Below are 22,075 nucleotides of genomic sequence, written 5' to 3'. Positions count from 1 at the left end.
CATTGATTTTGCTTTATTACACACCATATAAAAATGCCATGTGCAGTTTAGAAATTAAAATAGATTAATTCTTCCTGTAATAAAGAGTAAGACAAAATCACATTCGCAGTCAAATTGGGATTAAAAAAAGAAAACACACAATCCAATGTTATTTTACTGCTGCATTTGTCAAAACCTGTGACAGAACAGGTCTTCTACACCAAATGTTTGCTTTGCTAAGCAGAGCCAATGATACCAGCCACTACGACTGAGGTAAACCATGATGGGCCACAAATAATACCTTATATCCAGAATGTTTTACCACTTTAAACACCAAAACCTGTCCTGAAGCAAGCTCTTCTCAAATGATTTCAGAAATCCAAGCTGGAACAAGCAACAAGCTGCATGTTACATGGAAGCAGTCATGACCCACATGCAGGAATTTCCAAGCAAGTTAAATGCTTTACTGGAGAAGATTAGCTACAAAGATAAACAAAGGAATCACTCAAAATATCTTTGCCATATTCATGGCTGCACTCTTCATATTCTGTGTGTACTTTCACAAGCTCATCTTTAGCATATGTTACGATTTCAGCAGACCAACTGTCTCCTCACAAAACCCAGGGAAAATCCATTTATATGCTGCATAAATGCATAGGGAGAACATGATTTTTCACTTGATGAAGAAACAATGTTCAATAGGACATGGTGGGGGCGGGGTGGGTGAGGAGAGACAGCACCTTGAAGACAGACTTCATCCAACACAGAATTTAACTTGCTTAACCCCACTGAAACTGACAAGATTAAGCACACCTAATTCTGCATTGGGTTTAGGCCTAAAGTCACACTCCTATGCACACTTAATTGGAAGGAAGCCTTGTAGAAAGCAGCAGTAACAGAAGAGTAAGCACTGTAACAAGATTTATTAAAGCCCAGGTTTTCACGGTCTAGGTTCCTCTTCATGAAAGACATTCTACTGAAATACATTCTATGTCATTTGAAATAGTCAATTAAGGCAGTGTTAAATACTGACATTGTCTTCAGTGGGAGGGTAGTGCGGAGTAGGTTGTTCTCACAAAAAGTGTATATTCCAAAGGCATCACTGGATACGAACACTAAGCGTGGAATTCCATGTAGCGATATGGTCCCATCAGAGACCATTTCAGCTTGCCCAGCAAAACCATCAGCCCTCTCCTCCCTTTGCGCAGTGTTCTGGGAGTTATCCTGATCTGTACCAGCAGAATATGATTTTAAATTGTGGGTCTCATGCACCTTGTATCATACCTGTAGATGTATCCACTGTGAACAGGGAAGAGAAGTCGCCCGGCAGCAATTCGTAAGTCACAACTCCATATATTCCAGAATCCTTGTCCGTAGCAACGACACTGATTATTTCTGTTCCTGGCTGCGTATGACTGCTGATGCTTGTCGTGTAAGCCGCTGGGTCGAAGACAGGGTGATTGTCATTAATGTCTTCTATCTCTATGCGGACGAAAGCTTGAGCACTCAGGCCACCCTATTGAATGAATCACAACAAATGCCAAGTCAAATCGTCAGTTATAACAAAGCACGGAAGACATGAATGCAATTAGACCTGTTTCACCTTGCTGGAGCTCAGCCAATCCCAAGATAGCCGTAGGGAAAGTGTACAGACTTAAAGGACCTCTGGGTAGCAATGTAATGTAACTGAACAGTATAAAAATTATACAGCTGTTTACTTTAATGTGTCTTGCCACTAAAGAAGCCATCATAACCACTTGTTAATTTCAAGTTGCTCTGAGTTCTGATCATGCTGTGCTTTCTAGATCAACTGGCTGGGGGCTATTTCAGCTACATCAAAGGAAGTCACACTTCTCATCTCCAGAGCTGTAGAGGTGAAAAGGGTACTGGGGGACTTGGTGATGTCAAAGCACTTGGAGTTCTCTGGAAGCACAGAGCCAAAGGAAAGACCAACCCTCTTCCTCAGCTTGAAGCTGGAGCTGAGGCTCGTTTTCACATGGGCAAAATTCAAAGGAAGGAAGAATTGAAAATATACATTTTTAAATTATTTCTCTGCATCCCTTTCCATTTGAAGGTCACTTTGTTACTTTAGGAACATAACAAGTACTACGTATAACTTAGATAACCAGTAATTTATCATGTCTGGTAGATTTAAATTTGTTCAGATAATAATTATAAATTTCATTTACTTTTTCCTTTGTTTGATAGAGTCAGAACTAGTAGCTGCTTTACTGAAAGGATCCTAACATATATATTTTTTCATTTTTACAGTTTATTAGTAGGCAAAGAACAATAAAAGCAGAAAAAACATCATTACAGTAAAAAAAAAAATACATTATATATTCTGAAAATATATATGTCTCCTTCAGTCCTTCACTGTGTCAAGTAGACATAAAGCTCTCAACTCTAGAATTCTATGATTCTATGATCTCCATATGAAGATCATAGCAAGTACAGCTAGAACCCACATTTATAATGCAGGAACTTGGAGGACACACCAATCAATTTTCCTGCCACATGGGGAATGGACAGAGATTCTCCCACTTGCAGTTCAATATCAATTAACAGTAAGTTTGCAAAGCTAAGCGGCCAGCCACTCATAAAATCAATAAATTATACCATTGCTTATTTGGGAATGTCCCTTATCGCAATTCAGTAGATACTTCATCTCTGCCATGAACGGTGACAACCAATCATGTTTTGACTCTGCCACAATCTTGCATCATTCCTGCTTCAAAACTCTTCAATACAGTGGTACCTCTAGATATGAACGGGATCCATTCTGGAGCCCCGTTCGCATCTAGAGGTAAACGTAACTAGCGACGGCACGTCTGCGCATGCACGCGTTGCTTTTCGCCGCTTCTGCACATGCGCGTGACGTCATTTTGAGCGTCTGCACATGCGCAAGCGGCGAAACCCGGAAGTAATGCGCTCCATTACTTCTGGGTTGCCGAGGAGTGCAACTCGAACATGCTCAACTCGAAGCATATTTAACCCGAGGTATGACTGTATACACAAAGTGTCATTTCTCCTACAGATGTCAACTTGGAAGTAAGACTGACTATGTTAAACAGCCTTGCAGGAGTGTTTAGGATTGATGCCTAATTGCTGTAAGAGACTAGAGTTCTACCATCCTCAGATACGCAGTTCTTCTACAACTTAGCATTGAGGTTCTGCTACAACAGCTGAAACTGCTTCTCATTACTCTCAACCATGAACCTCTGCCCTGCTACTCAAGCAGAGGACTTCATACAAAATCTACTGTATAAAGCAACATCACCCAGAAAATTATACTGGGTCTTTTGTTTATTGTTTGCACATCTTGAGCAGTGATTGCTGTGGAGTTGAAGCATCCATCAACATTATTTCTCAATGAGCCTTTCATTTCTCCCAAGAATAGCTCATATGGCTGTATTGTCTATTTAGGCTGGCACCGAGATTGTCATGCTGCAGTTACAAGACAGCATCATGAAATGCCTGGGAAGAAATAAAGGGAATTAATGTACAATGAAGGCAACTTGAGTCTGTGCATGCTATGAATATATTCAGTGCTGGGCTTCACAGAAAAGTTTGTTTAACACATGAAGGAAGAAGGAAAACGATGTCATTTCCTTTCTCCCAAAAGAAGTGACCACTACTGCTAAAAGCCTAATTCTTGGGAGTTGTAAACCTTTCCCATCAACACTAGTCAGATGCAGTGCTTTACATTGCTGGTCCAAAGTGTTTGGTGTTTGCTTTTCCAGATGATTTTTGGAGTTTGGAATGGGATGAAAAACGATGCCAAAGAAAGAAATGTGTTTTCAGGAGAATGGGTGAATGCAATGAAAAAACGACCTCCTTCCTCCTTCTTTAATACCTCAAGCCTAGGAACTGACAGCCAGTAGAGCCTCATTCCACATTCAAATGTTTGTGGACTACCCTCCACTTCTCTCACACAAAGACTCAGCAAACTATTAATTAACAAAAATGTAGGAAACACCTTAAAGGCACATGGTCACTTCAACCTATCTGATTGCAGCGTGTGAATTCCCACCTCCTATTGATTAGTCTATAGTCTACTGCGCTCCCTAGAAACACCTTGCCAGAATCTAGATTGCCAGATTCTCTTTGGCTTTCATGCCATCGGTGAAGAATCAAAGCCTGGCTCTGTTTCTACAAAAAACAAGGTAAGTGTCCATTTGCCCTCAATTGCAAGCTGCTTGGAAACGTCAGTAACCAAATGTTAGCTATCCTGATAAGGAAAATGTAGCTAGTTAATTATGTGTTTTATGTTCTTTTAAAAGAAACTTTCCGTTTTTAAATCTCTCCGCTAAATGCTTAAATAAATGTACTTAAATGGAACTCAGGGGGTGATTAAGTCCTTTTGCAAGGTCTAACAAGGTTTCACAAACTTTAAAAGGAAACCCTGTGAAAAAGTATGTCTTTCTCCATAAGTTTAAACCATAAATATGAATTGTCCACTGCTCCACACTAAGGAATAAGGGGTGAACCTTAATGGCTCCACAGGTCAGATCCTTATCAAGATCAGTGTTGCGGGCCAAATTTGGAAGGTGTGCAGAGCTGCCCACCTGTTGATCGCTTGATGTTATTATGTCTCTATGGTGTCACACAAATGACAGTAGGTTTGTCCCACACACCTGTCAAAATCCCCTGCAGAAGTCCCACGAACTCACTGCTACTGAGGTAAATCCTTATATAATACAGCTGACCTAGGGAACTCCCTGTTGCCAGATGTAGTCACAGAAAGTGGCCTGGTTCACATGTAACCCTAAGCTATGGTTTATAAACAATGGCTCACTAAACTATATTTTAAGTTGATCGTCAGAACACGGCCCGGGATTTATAGTTTATTAACACAACTGCATTAATACAACTGATCTAGGTTACCAGATGTAATGACAAACAGTGAGTATTACCTTCACACCTGACAAACAACAAATGGTTGTTAAAGTGGAATTATCCAAGTGTGAAACTTACCCCATCTACCGCTTTCACCAGGAGATCATATGTGGATGGGTCTTCTTCCCTGTCAATATCCTGTGAGACACATATGTGGCCGCTGCTCGGGTCAATCTGGAACGCTTTTGATTTTTCATAGTTATGGAATCCATCATATAGAAAATACTCAATGTGCCCAAAATTCCCTGAATCTCTGTCTGTAGCCTTGACCTGCAGTAGCACAACGGATAAAAATCCATTAATTATTTCATTAGTATTGATAGATCCCACAAATTCATTGTTTTTCAAATAAGATGTATTTTTTTCCATCATGACTTAGTCTGCAATCCTATATATACTTATTATGGTCCAAGTCTCGCTGAACCCAATAGGACTTCTTTCCTGAATAGGTATGTCTAGGATTACGCTGTTTATTTTCAAAAGTATCACGATGAAAATTTGAACAGTGCTCTAGTACTGAGACTGAAAAGACTACCATTTACAGCCCTAGGTTGTCTGAATGGTATACAGTCTTGCTTGGTGAGGCCCCGGACACCGCAGTTCCCCATAGAAATAAACACACAGACATAAGTATGTTGGGTTAATGGGGTAAATTAGGCCACAACTTTATTGGTTACAGAGGTGAGTGGTTTGGCTTAGGCATTTAGGTGAAGCCAGACTATATCCTGACTCTCCTGCCTGTCTGCAGGAAGTCTCTTAAGGGTCAACCACTGATAGGGGGAGCCCTATGATATACATCAATTAAGAGCATCCCCCAGGATCACCGATGGAGTCGCGGCATAGCCCTAGCCTATGCCCAGGCTTCGGACAGGAACCACACCCCCGGATCCCTTTAACGGGATACCCTGTATGAAGAGGGGCAGGTGGAGGCAACAACCTCCCCTCCGTGGATTAAACAGCAAGCGGCTACACCCCCGGCTAACCCGATTGGTCAGCCAGGGGGGCATGACATGACCGGGAGCCCTAATGACATGGGCAGCATCCCTCCACCCACTTCTGGGTCACTGTGAGGTCCTGGCTGTCCGCCAGCAATGCCACACACCCCCGGGGAAGGGGAGCGGTCATAGCAGAGCAGTGCATGTTGCTTGGGGTAAGGCAATCTAAACAGTCAGATTGCCTTTCACTCCCCAATACACAAGGAAGTGTCTGGCAGGAAAGAAGAGAGAGATTTCCTCAAGTAGTTGGCATAAAACTGAAGGATTTACCTTAATAACTATAACAGTGCAACTAGAGGAATACTGCTTAGTTATTCCGCAAGGCACACCATCAGCTGTGTTACTCTTCCATGTTCTCTCTCCATTCTTATGTGCTGTAATCTTTATCTCTTAAAATCATTAATACCTAAAAGAAGCTTAGGGGCACATGCAGTTACACAGAAGCAGTTAATAACTATGCTAAAGCTCGGGCACATTAATGGCAAATCGTTTAATAATTAAGATTATAAATGATAATTTCTATAGCACTTTTTGGCATACAAACTCAAGGTAGGAAATAATGGATATATGTGTGCCCATTGATTACTCTTAATTCCTCACTGCAGTCCTTGAAATGCAATTAACTAATCTTCCACTAGATCCCTCTCCATTAGGAAGGGCTGATAGCCACTGTTAGGAAAAGCACGTGGAGAAAAGCATGTGGTAAAGTCAACCAGCATTAACACTACACCGCTCCCGAATGCAGACAAGAACTGCATGTTTGATGGAAGAAAACATGTTATGGAGACGGCGAAGGGAAGACACTTCTTCCCAGCACATTCCTGGTATACCATGTGGGGGAGGGGGGTTGACACAAGAGGACATTAATTCAGAAATGGTATAGATCAGGGGTCAGCAAATTTTTCAGCACGGGGCCAGTCCACTGTCCCTCAGACCCTGTGGGGGGCCGGACTATATTTTTTTGGGGGGGGAATGAATGAATTCCTATGCCCCACAAATAACCAAGAGATGCATTTTAAATAAAAGCACACATTCTACTCATGTAAAAACGTGCTGATTCCAGGATCGTCCACGGGCCGTATTTAGAAGGCGATTGAGCAGGATCTGGCCTACCCATGGTACAGATCTAAAGAGATATTTAGCTACATGCAATTGCCAAAATCAAGAGTGTGCTACTCCCTGACAGCAGCAATTGCATGCACCAATGTACACATGTCCTTCAGGTTCACACCAATATATATGGGACCCTGAATGTGTGGAGGGTAACCTGTCCCACCAACATACCAGGATTTAGAACTGAAATTACTAAACAGCAAAATGATCAGTGAAATACTCCTCAGGAAGCTTTTGCAGCTATGCATAAAACTTTAGACCTAAGTCACTTTTTCTGACTTTTAAAACCATAGAGATAAACTATGAACCCTTTCTAATATCCCCCCAAGAGCCATTGCAGCTCTATCAAGTGTCCAAAGCTTAACTTAGTACAACTCTCCAGAGGTTATTTCTTAATCTCCTACTCCTTTAAGGTATGAAATCTCCATCTTCTGAAAGTAGTACTTCCCTCCTAGAACTGCTGTGAAGATAAATGAAGTAAGAAGTTCCATACATTATATAAAAATATTGTAATAAGTATTGTGATACTTTCTGTTTGCAGTATAACAGATGGCAACTCACAGTAAGACTACTGTATGCTTATCAGCTTACTTTCCAATTAACTGCATTTGAAATATTGTCTCTAAAACACACTACAAAAGGCATGCCATCGACGAGGAAATCAATATAGTTATGCAACCTTTTGCATGTTACAAATTAGTGTTCTATTATGCATTGAAAGGAATAAGCAAATCCATATGCATACAGTTTTCTCAAAAATGGGAAAACTACCTTTTAGGTATCTTAAGGGTAATGTAGAGTGGTTAATGTGCATAACCAATGGCCATTGTGCATATTCCCCTGCACACATGTAATTCCTCAGCTAGAGAAATCTCCCCTCCTTTGTGATTGCCATGGCAACTGACCTCATGCTGCTATTAAGCTTTTTCCTTAGCTTAGCTTAATAAGGGCGTGGAAAAAGCAAGAATTCACCACTAAAGAAATACTGAGAAGATTACCCCCCATGTACTTTAGGTTAACCAGAACTAGCAAACCCCTGGTTCCAAGTTCAGAATAGCTGAACCAGATTAGAATCCTTCAGTACATCCATAAGCATCCAGCCCAAATCTTAGCTGCCGCCACCCCAACCAAAAGGCGGTTCCAACAACATGGAAGAACTGGTTCAGAAGACAACTTCTGAAGTCACCACCTTGCTAGAGACTTCCATGGAGGAGGTAGAAGATCTTCAAGAGGAACAATACCTCCACCTTCTGTGTGCCTAAAGAGGTTCCCTGGACCTTATCCTCTGCTTCAAATGACCTTCTTAAAGATCAATTGCAGCTTGGGAAAGCACTGTCTGCTGCCATATAGTAAGTATATTTCCCAGGCTGGCTATGCAGCCCCTTCAATTCTGAGCAGTTTTCTCCTTTGGCTCCCAGCCAGCGCTGAAGAAACGCTCCAAGCTCCCTACTTAACAGCTGGTCTTACATCTGACTATCTAACATCCAGCCACACTGTGAGCTGTCAGCAGACCTCACCACATGCTTATTACCCTGAACTCTTGCAGGTTTTGCTATTACACCACTGGGGGCTTCAGCCTGGAGCAAGAGAGGAAGTATTAAAAGTGGCATGAGTCTTGTTGAATACAACCAGAAAGTTCATGGCTGTTAGAGGATAACTAATCCATGTTAAGTGATATTGAGTTTGGTCTCAATAATAAATTACTGTACTGTGGTCAACACAAGAGGAAATGAAGGGCAGGCTTGCAGGTGTATGGGCAATAGAGCAGAAAAGTCAACTGCACTTTGAGATGTGGGAGGAAGATGGATTCTGTCACATACCTTTCATCTAAACGGTTTGGATGAGGATGGAAGTATTGTATTGCAGGAAAATAATGGGGTTAAACTCAAGGTTTCCCTTTCAGCTGGGCAGGGGGTGGGAGGAAGAGAATGAGAATGAAATATATAAAGTACAGACACTCAAGTTACATTTCTAAGTTAAGTTTGACACACCAGTGTTTGCCCCAAGTCCAACCCTTAAAATAACGGAACCAAGAAGTTGCCTGCTGGAAAAATAACTTTATTCTGCTAACTTTTAGTACCGTAGTTTGTCCCACATTTTGCATAATATATTTGGACAGACAATAGCTCGGTGGAAGGATAGAATTATATTCTGTATGCTTATACCGCACTAGCCTATATATACCCAGATGTCAATGCTTCAAATAGCTACATAAATATATTATAATTTTGCCTGTTTTCAATTGTGCATGAAGCCTTTGAACTATAATATTTTACAGTAATGACTCCAGAGTCACTGCTTTATTGTCTTAGGCAACAGGGTGAGTGCAGACATAATCCTCTTAACCATTCTTAAGAGACTGGAAGCAGGTCATGGTATCACATGCTTTATATATGGGCTGCATTGCATAGAAGGCCACATCCTGGCTATATGGCTGGACAGGCTGTTTTGTGCTGCTTTGACAATATTCAGATACAAAACTGAATCATGGATATGTGTTAAAACAGCATGCTACAGCAAGACTAGAGCTCACACAATTCACCCTTCCCTTTTCGCACATGAGGAGTGGAAACTGAACACTACTGACGGCAGGTTCGAACAAATAGCAGTTTTCTATTGCTTCTGATTAGAGAAAACTGATGTAGCAACCATCAGTAGTTAACAAACAAGAATCTCACATGTGGTACAAACTAGTTTTCCCACATTAAAAAAAATAAATTAAAAGAGCAGTAAGTCAAATAGAAAGTACCCACAGGGTACTTAACACAAACTCTATTGTCAATACACATCAAAAGGCATGGATAAACAACCAAGTCATCAGTTGGCATTTAAATGATTTGACCATCTGGAAGTTTCCTGGGAGGGCATTTCACAAGTGGGGTGGCACCGCAGAAAGTGTTTTTTCTCTCTCTCAAGCATACACACACACACCCGCCACACAAGCAGATCACCTCCTGCAGAATGTTAGACTGGGGAGATTGGTATTGGAAGAGAAGCACTAACAGATACTTGGGTCGCAAACTTTTTAGGGCTAAGAGCAATACCTTGAAGTGGGTCCAGTATTAGTGTAAGCGCACAACATCTGTATTGTGGTGAAGCAGTCATCTGCATTGTTCTTCGAAACATGGCTAAGTATCAGAAAATGTAAGTGCTGACACTTTTCCAATATGATGACCACTTGCTTTAGTTTAGAAGTGCTACAGACTTACAAACCACTGCAGGACAAACGTGTAAAAGCAACATATGGCTCCCATTAATCACATTTTCCTCCTTGGCATTCCTTTGAAAAAAAAAAGTCAGAACTGTTTTTTGTTTTTTACAAACACCAGTGTGGCTGCTGAAGTTAATTAGGACAATTAGAATGTTTTGCTTAAAAGAACTGGAGCCATTATTGCATTTAGAGAGTGATACACAATACACTATAGCTAATCATGTGTAAATTATAAGCAGTGCGTGTGTCTGCCTAGTATTGAATACCAAGTAGGATGTGACTCCTGCTACGCTGACAGAAGCTGTTGGAACATATTATCCATTGATTTATTCAGTATAAGCCCTGAAGGAATACACAACCCATGTGCAAACATCAGGAAGATCAATATTTAAGCAGATGCTGAGAATTTAGTTGAATCGGTCTATGATGGTCTCGTACCATCACTGGAAGGCCTTGACAATGACATGCTCACCCATAGCCAATTGGGTGCTTTCTCCCTGTTTATCTATTCTAACAACACATAGGAATTCACAGATCCTGTGATCCAAAATAGATTATACAATATAGTATACTTTTAATACTTTTCTAGCTGCAAAAACACATGCAAAAGTCTGCATATATACGTTAGTACGAAGTGGGGAGGGAAACGTAATACAGGCAACTTCCCATTTACGCAGGGGTTACTTTCCAAAGCACTGCACGCAGCAGTGAAATCCAGTATATTTGAAACACCATCAGTAAAGCCTGCAAACCCCACAATGGCACCCTCAAAACCTCCTTGCTCAAACTCCAACTCTCTACCGTAATGACCAATGCATTTTTTACAGCACAAGCCGCTTCATCAGATGCTTGAAGTGTAATCCTGAATTGAGGAGAGGGGAATGTAGAGCTGTTCCTGTAATATGTGATACTCAAGTTTGATGGAATTTATATGCATCCTGTCTTTACTAATTACTAATATTTACAGGCTTGGTCACATGTCATGTGAAGCCAATCCATGGCTTAGTGCAAATGCATGAGAATGCATACTCCTCACAAGGAGATAGTGGCTGCTCTGCTCCTCCCCAGCTTTCTGTGGCTGCACTGAATTAACAGAGTTTGGCTTGTTGGAGTAACTGGACATGATAAGGGGTTAATTTCCTTCATGAGTGTAAATTAGCTCACCCCATGGATGAGCAAATTGCAGGTGCAAGGTCAGCTAAGCCAGTTGCTATGGTAATGGCCCAGTGCCCTGACTATATGTGTGATTAATGCGTGTCAGCTCAGTGTTTCAGTCTGTGAGTCTGCTGTTAGTCTGTCTGTGTTACTTGTCTGGTGTTATATCTTGAATTGCTGAACTTGTGTAGAGCAACAGAGATACTTTGTACTTGCATGTATCTGTATATCTCTATCTGCCAAAATCTACAAGCTATATATATCTACATCTAGAACTGTTTTACTGAGCCTTATCTTCCGCAGCGGTAAACTATCTGAACCTTTCTCAGCTTCCGTATGGTGACTGGTATTGGGAGCAACTTCCCCAGGCTTAGTGTGTCATCCAAGCCTGGTCTCATGTGTTAGCTCTCTCCAGGCTAAATGCAAGATGAAACCAAGGTCTGTTCCTATGGTTTACAGTTTGTGTTTTGTGCAGGAGAGCTAAACCACAAGCTTGGGTTTGGATGGCACACTTTAGCTCAACACAGTATCTGAACAACAAGGAAGAGCCTACACACTCATATGAAGCCATGGTTTTGCTCAGCATGACATTCAGGCTAGACCAAGTGCTTCTCAAATGTGATTCTATAACTATCTGCTGAAATATCCACATTTGTTTATTAGAAATTGATGCCAAATTGCAGAGAAAGATTAAAGGAAAATACAGAATGATTTAGCAGTTCTAAAAAGATTTGAGGTGGATAGCTACTTTGATGAGCCTTAAGAGATATGGCCTTCTGCATGTATTGATACTTTTGTATAGGAAAACAGCAATAATTTATAAAAACAACAAGTAATGCTTTATTAAATCTCCTGCCACTATCACTCTTTTGTAGTAAGATTTAATATTTGAAAGTGAAAAAGAGAACCACATTTGTACCTGCAATAGAAGCAGATGAGTTGTAAAAAAATACAGAGTCTGTAAATCACAGCCATAATTACACTAAGAAATCAAGTGTGTCATAAAGCACAGGCTGTTTGGGTTAATCTTTTTTGCCAGGGTGTATGGAAAATTTAAAACATGGCCAACCTCACAGCTTGTCTCATTTATGCAAACTGCTTTTTAAAAAGCTCTCCCATTTTCTCAACATAAATAATAATGCAGTTGGCAACAGATGATATTTCTTCCAAGACATCTTGTAATCATATAGATTCATTTTCCTTGCCCCTTCCCCCCATGACAAACTTTACCTACATTTGCCCTGACCGAGCATCACGCACATTCTGTCAAAGAATGTGGAGCTGTCAGCCTCTTTTTCTGGATGGGACTGTTCTTCATAATCAAGCAGGGAACGAAGAAAGCTCTGGATGTGTCACAAAGCCATCCTTCACTTCTGCTTCTAAACCAAAGTTTATCTCTGTGAAGCTTCCTGTAGCACGCAAGCGGCAGATCCCAGATTCTCACGCTTCCACTAGAAGCAGAAGTCTTCAGAAGAGCATGCTTTCAATAAAACGAATGAGTGTGGTGCTTCTTTAGCAGAAATGAAAAATTGTTTATTCAAGGGAACTCAGATTAACTGAAGCTGAATGCGACTTGCTGGCTCAAGCTGTCAAAACCCAACTCTCTTATATATAAAAAAAAGTCCAAGAAGAGAAAACACACAACTGCAAAACCTGAAAAGAAGGCGACTATGGGAAAAGGTCCATGTGCACCTCCTTTACTGACAACCAGCAGAATAAAAGACATTTGCTGTAATTTACCTGTGGCTGTAGGGACGCGGGTGGCGCTGTGGTCTAAACCACAGAGCCTAGGGCTTGCCGATCAGAAGGTCGGCGGTTCGAATCCCCACGAAGGGGTGAGCTCCCATTGTTCGGTCCCTGCTCCTGCCCACCTGGCAGTTCAAAAGCACGTCAAGTGAAAGTAGATAAATAGGTACCGCTCCAGCGGGAAGATAAACAGCGTTTCCGTGTGCTGCTCTGGTTCGCCAGAAGCGGCTTAGTCATGCTGGCTACATGACCTGGAAGCTGTCTGCAGACAAATGCTGGCTCTCTTGGCCTATAGAGCGGGATGAGCACACAACCCCAGAGTTGTCTGTGACTGGACCTAATGGTCAGGGTACCTTTACCTTTACCTGTGGCTGTAGACATAGGATAGCCATGGTCAAATAAGACTTGGGGGTGGGATAGGATCTTGCTATAGCTATTTTTCTCATCAAGCCATAACGATGAAGACCGCCTCTTTCCATATGAACCTACCCAGACCCTGAGATCATCTTCTGAGGCCCTTCTTCGAATGCCTTCTCCTCAAGAGGTCCGGAGGGTGGCAACACGAGAACGAGCCTTCTCTGCAGTGGCTCCCTGTCTGTGGAGTGCTCTCCCCAGGGAAATTCACCTGGCACCTTCATTATACACCTTTAGGTGCGAGGCAAAAATGTTACTTTTTAACCAGGCCTTTGGTTGATTTGATTGACATCCTATGCCCTTTTAAAATGTGGGGTTTTTTGGGGGGGGGTTGTTTTTATTTTGATCATGTATTTTGTGGTTTTATATTTTGATTTTATTCTATGGGCTGCCCTGAGACCTCTGGGTATAAATTCAATTAATAATAATAATAAATAATAATCATAATCATAATAAATATCAATCACAGAGGCTGAAGACACATGGAATGCTCTTTGCAAAGCAGGAATTCAGCTTTTAAACTTCAAACAAGATGTTCTGTACTGCCTTTCTGATTGTGGAAAGTAATCCCAAATTACAACTAGAGCTGCGCTAAAATGTTGCAGGGTATTCCTTCTCCCCAAGAGCTCCTGTTCAGGGCTCCAACCAGACTGGAACAGGAGTGAAGGCCATGTTTGTGAGTCCAGAGGGAAAAGCAAAAAGAACTTTTGTGTTCTAAAGATAGTTCACAAGGTTCTGTAATATTTGATATTCTGAGCTTTGGGAAAGGGAAATCCCAAAGCTCCCCTCTGCTTATTTTGCCCCTTGAGATGAACTGCTCATACATCCCTTATATTGTTAAACAGATTAGGGTATGGCAGGAGGCTTTTCTGGCCTGGAAGCACCTTATTGCAATTCTTTTGCCGGGAGCCGTACATGCAGCATATAATGGAACATGTACCGAATCACGTTCACTTAGTTGCAATTCTATATACACAATCACCTGGGAATAAGCGCCAAAGAATTTAACAGAGCTCACTTCTGAGTAGACATACACAGGAGTGCACTGTTAGTTTATTTAGGCATCATTTTGGTTTCCAATATTAGTTCGTATCTGATCATCTTCTGAATACAAGACCATGATGTATGCCTATGTGCTGCTAAACCAAACTTTCAGCAACCACATGAATTCTTATAAATTTTCTTTGTTTTCCCCCAATCTCTAATATCAGCAATATAGCTTTTTCAGCATTTTTCTGCATAGATAGGGAGCCCCCAGAGTATTCAGAATCCATTACAGTATTTTTGAGTTCTCTTTGACTACCTAAGGTTGCTATTAATATATAAAAGTGGGAGGTGAAATTAACATTGCAGTATATTCTCTTTGTGACGCGGGTGGCGCTGTGGGTAAAACCTCAGCGCCTAGGACTTGCCGATCGCATGGTCGGCGGTTCGAATCCCCGCGGCGGGGTGCGCTCCCGTCGTTCGGTCCCAGCGCCTGCCAACCTAGCAGTTCGAAAGCACCCCCGGGTGCAAGTAGATAAATAGGGACCGCTTACCAGCGGGAAGGTAAACGGCGTTCCGTGTGCTGTGCTGGCTCGCCAGATGCAGCTTGTCACGCTGGCCATGTGACCCGGAAGTGTCTGCGGACAGCGCTGGCTCCCGGCCTATAGAGTGAGATGAGCGCACAACCCTAGAGTCTGTCAAGACTGGCCCGTACGGGCAGGGGTACCTTTACCTTTACCTTTATAGTCTCTTTGAGAAGAGCTCAAAGTTACAATCATTCAATCCCTTCAAGAAGGGCTTCCCTCCCCATGTTCTATTTTCCTTCTACATTATTATTATTTATTGTGTTTTATGCTGCCCTTTATCCCATAAGAGACCAGGGTGGTTAACAAGAAGAATAAAAATACATTCATTCAATAATTAAAATCAACATCAACAATAAAATACAACACAGCAGAAAGCGATACTTGGGACACTGAGCTCTATTACAAGTATATCCCAAAGGCAAAAAAAAACTTGTATGTTTTAAGTTGTCACCTGAATGATAGCATTGTGTCTGTACAGGGCAGTAATTTCACAACTGGGGCACCATCAGCAGGAAGGCTCTGCCAAATGTCACTATTATGTGGGTCAAATCTGTCAAAAGAACCACAAACACGGCCTCCCTCCCTCATCTCAGAGCACAGACCAGTACATACTGGCAGAGTATTTACCACCATCTGGAGTTACCTGGTCAATGCCTCCCTGCTGGATCTCACAAGCCAAGATGTGCAAGGGTCAAGAGGACAAGTGGTCTACAGGACCTGCCTCAATTGTGGCACAGATGTGAAAGACTCTGCCCTCAAATAAGGAGAGAGGCAGAAAACAGAGGAATAGAAGTACGTGAGAGAGAGAGAGAGAGAGAGAGAGAGAGAGAGAGAGAGAGAGAGAAAGACCAGTAGAGATAATAGATGTGATGAAAGATTGATTTACTGTTTACAAAAATCAAACTGTTTTAAATCTTCATATATATCATTACAAATCACCATTTATGATACACCAAATCTTCAAAAGCACTTTGTATCCATTAGCTTGTCAGACTCTCAAAAACCTTGAAATATAAGGCAGCTTTACTGCATATAAAGGCTGAGGCTAGCAACTGTTTGTGGCGAAGTGAAATTAGAACACTGAATGCCAGCAAACTTACAGCGTTGTGCACTTACAATATAACTGTGAGTTGTTGCTTTTTAGTAGCTCTTGGGTTAACATAACCGAACAGAGTTTGGCCATTTGTATACTTTTGCTTACTTTACAAATAAGAGGCTGCACAGCTGTTCCGCATTCTTAAACTGCAATTATTTGTCATGGTGGGAAAGGGGTATCTGTTGCATTTGTCTTGGGTTCGACATTGCGTTATTTGAGCTCTGTCCCTTTTCCATTAACACTGCGTACACGATATACCCTGTATACCCTCCGCCTCCATCCAGCACATTCCCACAGCTGGTTTGCGAACTTGTGTACACACATCATTAGCCAGATGCCACCTGTATCCCAAAGCTTCTGAAATAATGCGTTTCAATGGGTTTCCCTACAAACTGGCTTTGATCCGATTGCAAAACATACACCATATGAAGACATCCATTCTCACTCTCTGCCTGCTAGTGTAGGCAGACAGCAGGCAACTTGGAAACATATCCAGCTATACTGATGTGCACAGCAACGTGCAAATGCAATCTGAAATGCAGCAAAACAGCCCTGCTGCCCTTTAAGTCAGTAAAGTGAGCACAGCCTGAGACCACAACAAAAAAAAGCAATTTGGGGAGTTATTACTATTATTATTAAGCGGTGTATAAATATATAATCCTCGTTAAATAAAAAATGAACCCTGAGTGCCTTTAGGCATCACATACAAGAAAGTCAATAAGCAAGCTTATGGCAAGGAAGTCCATAGAACTAAATGCTTCATTCATCAATAGAAAAACACATGTACTGGCTCAAATGCAGGCATCTACTGAAGAAAGCAGCTTATTAACCACTGCACCTTGGCAGTTCCTCAGATAAATAGCACTGCCAAGCATCAAAGGACTGGTGCCAAATAGTAGATTACAGTAATTATGCAATGGCTCCAACTACTAGGCTCAAAAAGCTTTATCAGCAAAGTATAAAGAGTTTACTATCAGTATGTATTTATTCAATATTTCTGCTCTTCCTGCTCTTGCCTGAAGGAGGGGAGAAGAAAATTTCTCCATGGTCTAAAAGGTGACTAAATATCTGAATTAGTAAGTCCTGTGTGACTTTAAACCTTTTTTTTGGGGGGGGGGAAGCATAGTGTCTAAAGATATATATTTTTAATGAAGATAATGCAATGCCACAAAAGTTTCCTTCAGCCACTGTTAATAATTGAAATTCCACTAACAAAAATGTATATTATGACACTACAAAAAGAAAATAGACACTAAAACCAAGAAACCTTTTATTTTGGCATGCATTTTCACTTTCCTGAATTGATGCAAGTTTCATCCCCTTAACAACCTAATCACTAACTTGAAGCCCGTTAACATTTGCAAAACCTGTATTGCAGGCAGTTCTCTAAGGTATATCCCGTTAGGAAATTTCAAGCGCAAGCTTCGAGAAATGACTGCAGCTCAGCCTGACAGCAGAACTCAATTTCAATCTAACCTCACAGTGACCTGCTTCAAGCCCAGACAGGTTCCAAACAAAAAAAGAAAGTAAGCCATTAATTGGAGCCAAGCATGAAGAGGGAGCTCCATTTCACAGCATTATCTTCTTGACTGTACTACTTCAGGACTCCTACGACTGAATTCTCCTCCCCATGAATAAAAGACCTGCAAAGGGAAAACCTGACATCAAGGAGAAGTGCTCTCTAGCCTTCTGCTCAAAGCAATCGTTTTGAGCAGGAACCTTTATTATTATTTATTTAAACAATTTATATACCTGTTAACCACAAAAGTCGCAATAGTTTCAAAAGCAGCTTACAAAGATTTTAAAAAATCAGTTAAAACTACAAAGTCAAACTGCAATTACAGTTTGAAATTACTGCAATTACTAGAGTGACTCTCCCCCCCCCCAAAAGAGTCCTCAGTGATTGGGCAGGGATACACATCAAAGTGCAAGTAGATCAACAGGTACCGCTCCGGCAGGAAGGTAAACGGCGTTTCCGTATGCTGCTCTGGTTCATCAGAAGCGGCTTAGTCATGCTGGCCACATGACCTGGAAGCTGTACGCCGGCTCCCTTGGCCAATATAGCGAGATGAGTGCCGCAACCCCAGAGTCGGTCACGACTGGACCTAATGGTCAGGGGTCCCTTTACCTTTAAATTAATGGAAGAAACCTAAACATGTCCCAATAGCATATGGGCAGAAACTGCAGACTTTTGAGCATGAGAGTTACATGCTGGTGATAATATGTCCACGTTAGCAGTCTAGCCACAACATTTTGCACTAGCTGGAACCTCTGAACCAGACCCAATGGCGCCACACCCTTTCTTTTTGGTGGAGAGGTATACCTCAGATGATTTGTCTGAGGACAAATCTCCAAATTCACTTCAACTCCTGGTTGTAAATCCCAACCTGCACTCTGAAGTGGTCCAAACAAAATGCAGATTTAACAAAGAGAGAGAAAGAAAATATTAATAACCATAAACACGACTGAAAAGTCAAAAACGGGGGACAATACTGGAAAGTATTTCAGTATCAATTAACTTTAAAGGGTAATAAAATAGGTTTGATTCGGCTTGAGAAAGCGGGAGACAACTTATGTATCTCTGCTGGCCTCCTGCCCACAGAGGTCTATTGCATCTCTGAGAAGCCCCACCTGAGGGTCTGGGGCCCTTCTAAATAGTGTATGTGGTGGTGGTAGTAGTGGGCTGCAGTGGAAATGGGGAACTCACCCAAAAATGTGTTCTGTAGCAGTCAACTAATCAGCTCATTGTCAGGCCTTGCCAAGTGCTCTGAAAGACCTGACAATCAGCTGGTCGCTGGTTCTTGCAAAAGCCCTTTGGGTAGCTCCAAACACCACTCAGCTGAGCCAGATCTTTATCTGACCCACCTCTTAGGTCCCCTATGATGATATCAAGGCTAGGGCAGGTGGATATGGTTTGGCTGAAATGGCCTGACAGGCCAAATAAGGAGGCTTGGCAGGCTTAATTCAGCAAGTGGGCTGTAGGTTCCCCACCCCTGCCTGAACTGAAAGCAACAAATAGAAGATCAAAGAGCAAAAGACATATTGACATCATAATCATCTTAAGTGTATAATGGATTGGCTCCAGAGCGGCTGTCAGCCCTAAGGAACTGGTGAGATGAGAGAGCACAGAAGAGGCCAGGGCTGCATTCTAAAAGCTCTCCAGCTGTGGCAATGGGCTCCCCAGAAGATTCACAGCAACTCCTCGCTGGCTATGAAGCAGCAAGCAGACAAGACGTTCTGCCAGCAGCCATGCAGCTGGCACCTACTCAATAAACCTATGCTGCTGTGGGCATTCTGCAGCAACATGGAAGAAATATGTATGCTCAACCTCCAATGCGTTTGTGTGGGAAGTCAGCCATTCCACATGGATGAGGGAACTTCTAACTTGAAGACTGCAAGGGTGGCAAACGGACAAATAGCAAATGGATGTTTGAGCCTTAGGTAAAGGTAAAGGGACCCCTGACCATTAGGCCCAGTCATGACCGACTCTGGGGTTGCACGCACATCTCGCTCTATAGGCCGAGGGAACCGGCATTTGTCCGCAGACAGCTTCCGGGTCATGTGGCCAGCATGACTAAACCGCTTCTGGCGAACCAGAGCAGTGCATGGAAACACTGTTTACTTTCCCGCCGAAGCAGTACCTATTTATCTACTTGCACTTTGACGTGTTTTCGAGCTGCTAGGTTGGCAGGAGCAGGGACCAAACAACAGGAGCTCACCCCGTCGCGGGGATTCGAACCGCCGACCTTCTGATCGGCAAGTCCTAGTCTCTGTGGTTTAACCCACAGCGCCACCCGCGTCCCTGAAAATTATCTGGAGCCTCCCCGTCGGGGAATCGAACCCCGGTCTCCCACGTGACAGGTAGGGAACCCCGGTCTCCCACGTGACAGGTAGGGATACTTACCCACTGCTAAATTGTTTAAAAAGTTCTACAAAACATAGTCAGAATATATTGCCTGCCAAACAATACAACAATACAACATTGTTGTGTTTAAGCTTTCCTAGCTCCAGCTGCTGTTCTTTGTTTCAATAGCTTTTCCCGTCTGTTACCACATTTCCAGAGGGGTTCCCTTGGGCCTCTGCCTTTTGCCCCTTCCTTTTTTCCGCTGGTGTTTTACTATGGATTATTTAATTCATTTACTTGATATCTGCTCCTAGCACTACACCAACAACTCCTGAATCAATTGCTTTGGGTCGCAGAGATCCTTCTGTCCAAATTATAATTGTTTCAACATGTAAAAATCAGGGAGAAATATAGTTTAGTTCACATTCTAATACATAGTGTAGGTATTCTTCAAAATATGCTCTTCTCTGAATTTTTGTATATTAGGTCAAAGTGTGCATTAAAATGCAGAAATTGATGAAAATAACATACAGAAATGCATTCTATTCTATTCTTTAAACAAAGTTTAAAAATCTATTCTAATTACTTATACAGATGTGTAGGAAAAAACGTGCATTAAAATGCTGGCAATTTTTTGTGTGGATTTAAAAAAAATAAAATCCCAACCAGAACTGGAAATGTGGCAGACTGAAGTTAAGTTTTGAATCATATGAAATGGAGAGACACCCAAATTGACATATCCTTCACCAGCAAAACTTTAGGAACATCCCACAGACACCTTACAACAATTTTCTACATGCTACTTGACACATTATTGAAAAGCAGTTTGCTAACAATCTCAGGGGGTGGGGGCGGTTTCCTGGATCTTTTTTTGGCTGAAATCATTAGGTGGCATTTAACTAAGTCATGCCCACTGAAATTAGTGGGTCTACTCTGTGAAATACCCCATGAGTCCCCTTTCATAAATTTCATCAGATGCTGGAGAAATAGAAATAGGAATCACTTCTCTTTTACAAATTCTATGTCACATTTTTAGAAAGGATTTCATCCTTTAAAAACCAAATATGTATCTAAACACCCTGTTCATTTACGTGGGGCAAAATCCTAAGACATAAAGTTTAAAGGGGTAAGAAGAGGAATCCAATCCCCAAGTTTATAAAACATATCTTGTAACTGCTTTTGTGCACCATGTTATAGATTACTAACAAACTGAGGACTCTGCACATTCATTGAAAATGACTGAATGCAATTAATATGTCTAAGCTTTTATTCTTAGGAATTTCATTGTCTTCAACCTGACCACAAAATTAGCTCTTATTAACAGGCTAGATAAAACTTTGATCTGTGCCTTGAATTACTCCTAATCACTCAGCATCTTAAATATGGCATGACAAATTGTGTCACTGGTTGTTTAATAGCTGTGTCAAATAACACTGTGATGAGCGAAACATGTGATTCCAATCCAGAGAATTCAGCTGCTACGGGACTTTGTATTTGTCTTCAGAAAATGAATACATTTGATGATGCAAAGGGCAGTTAAGTGAATCAACAAAGAACAATGTAACAAACTGACCCGTGATGAGGTTGGAGAAACAGCTCTAGCATAGGATGGAAATATCTAAAAGATAATTTGGGGCTTATAAAGTTTGAAAAGTAGTTGTGTGCCTCAAAAAGTCCAAACTGCAGGGAGAGGAGATGGGGAGGAGGATGAAATGCAGGGATCAAATGAGAAAGAGTTGAGAAAGTGCGCAGAAGGCAATTTCATAGAATTGAAGACTTGGAAGAGACCCTGAGGGCCAGCAAGTCCAAATCCCTACAGTGCAGAAATCTCAGCTAAAGCATGCATGATAGATGGCCATCCAACCTCTGCTTAAAAACCACTAATGAAAGAGAGTCCACCACCTTCCAAGGGAGTCCATTCCACTGTTCATAACAGCTCTTACCATCAGAAAGTTCTTCCTGATGTCTAGTCAGAATCTCCTTTCTTGTAACTTGAATCCATTGGTTTGAGGCCTACCCTCCAGAGCAGGAGAAAACAAGCTTGCTCCATCT

At 41.8% G+C, this 22,075-nt stretch overlaps 1 protein-coding gene across 2 annotated transcripts in view; it reads right to left on the bottom strand.

Annotated features, from left to right (window-relative positions):
- Positions 1-22,075, bottom strand: part of DCHS2 (dachsous cadherin-related 2) — a 103,410-nt gene that overhangs the window by 47,128 nt on the left and 34,207 nt on the right. For both annotated transcript variants that reach the window (XM_083630906.1, XM_083630907.1), the window contains 2 exons: positions 4,957-5,148; positions 1,264-1,495 (listed from right to left, as the gene is read on the bottom strand). In XM_083630906.1, coding sequence (XP_083487032.1) covers positions 1,264-1,495; positions 4,957-5,148 — 424 coding nt within the window. The remainder of the gene's footprint in view (positions 1-1,263; positions 1,496-4,956; positions 5,149-22,075) is intronic.

This window comes from Podarcis filfolensis (assembly GCF_964270895.1).
Source record: "Podarcis filfolensis genome assembly, chromosome: 9".
Lineage (NCBI taxonomy): Eukaryota > Metazoa > Chordata > Lepidosauria > Squamata > Lacertidae > Podarcis > Podarcis filfolensis.
Note: the sequence above shows the minus strand (reverse complement) of the source record. Positions and strands in the feature narration are given on the sequence as shown.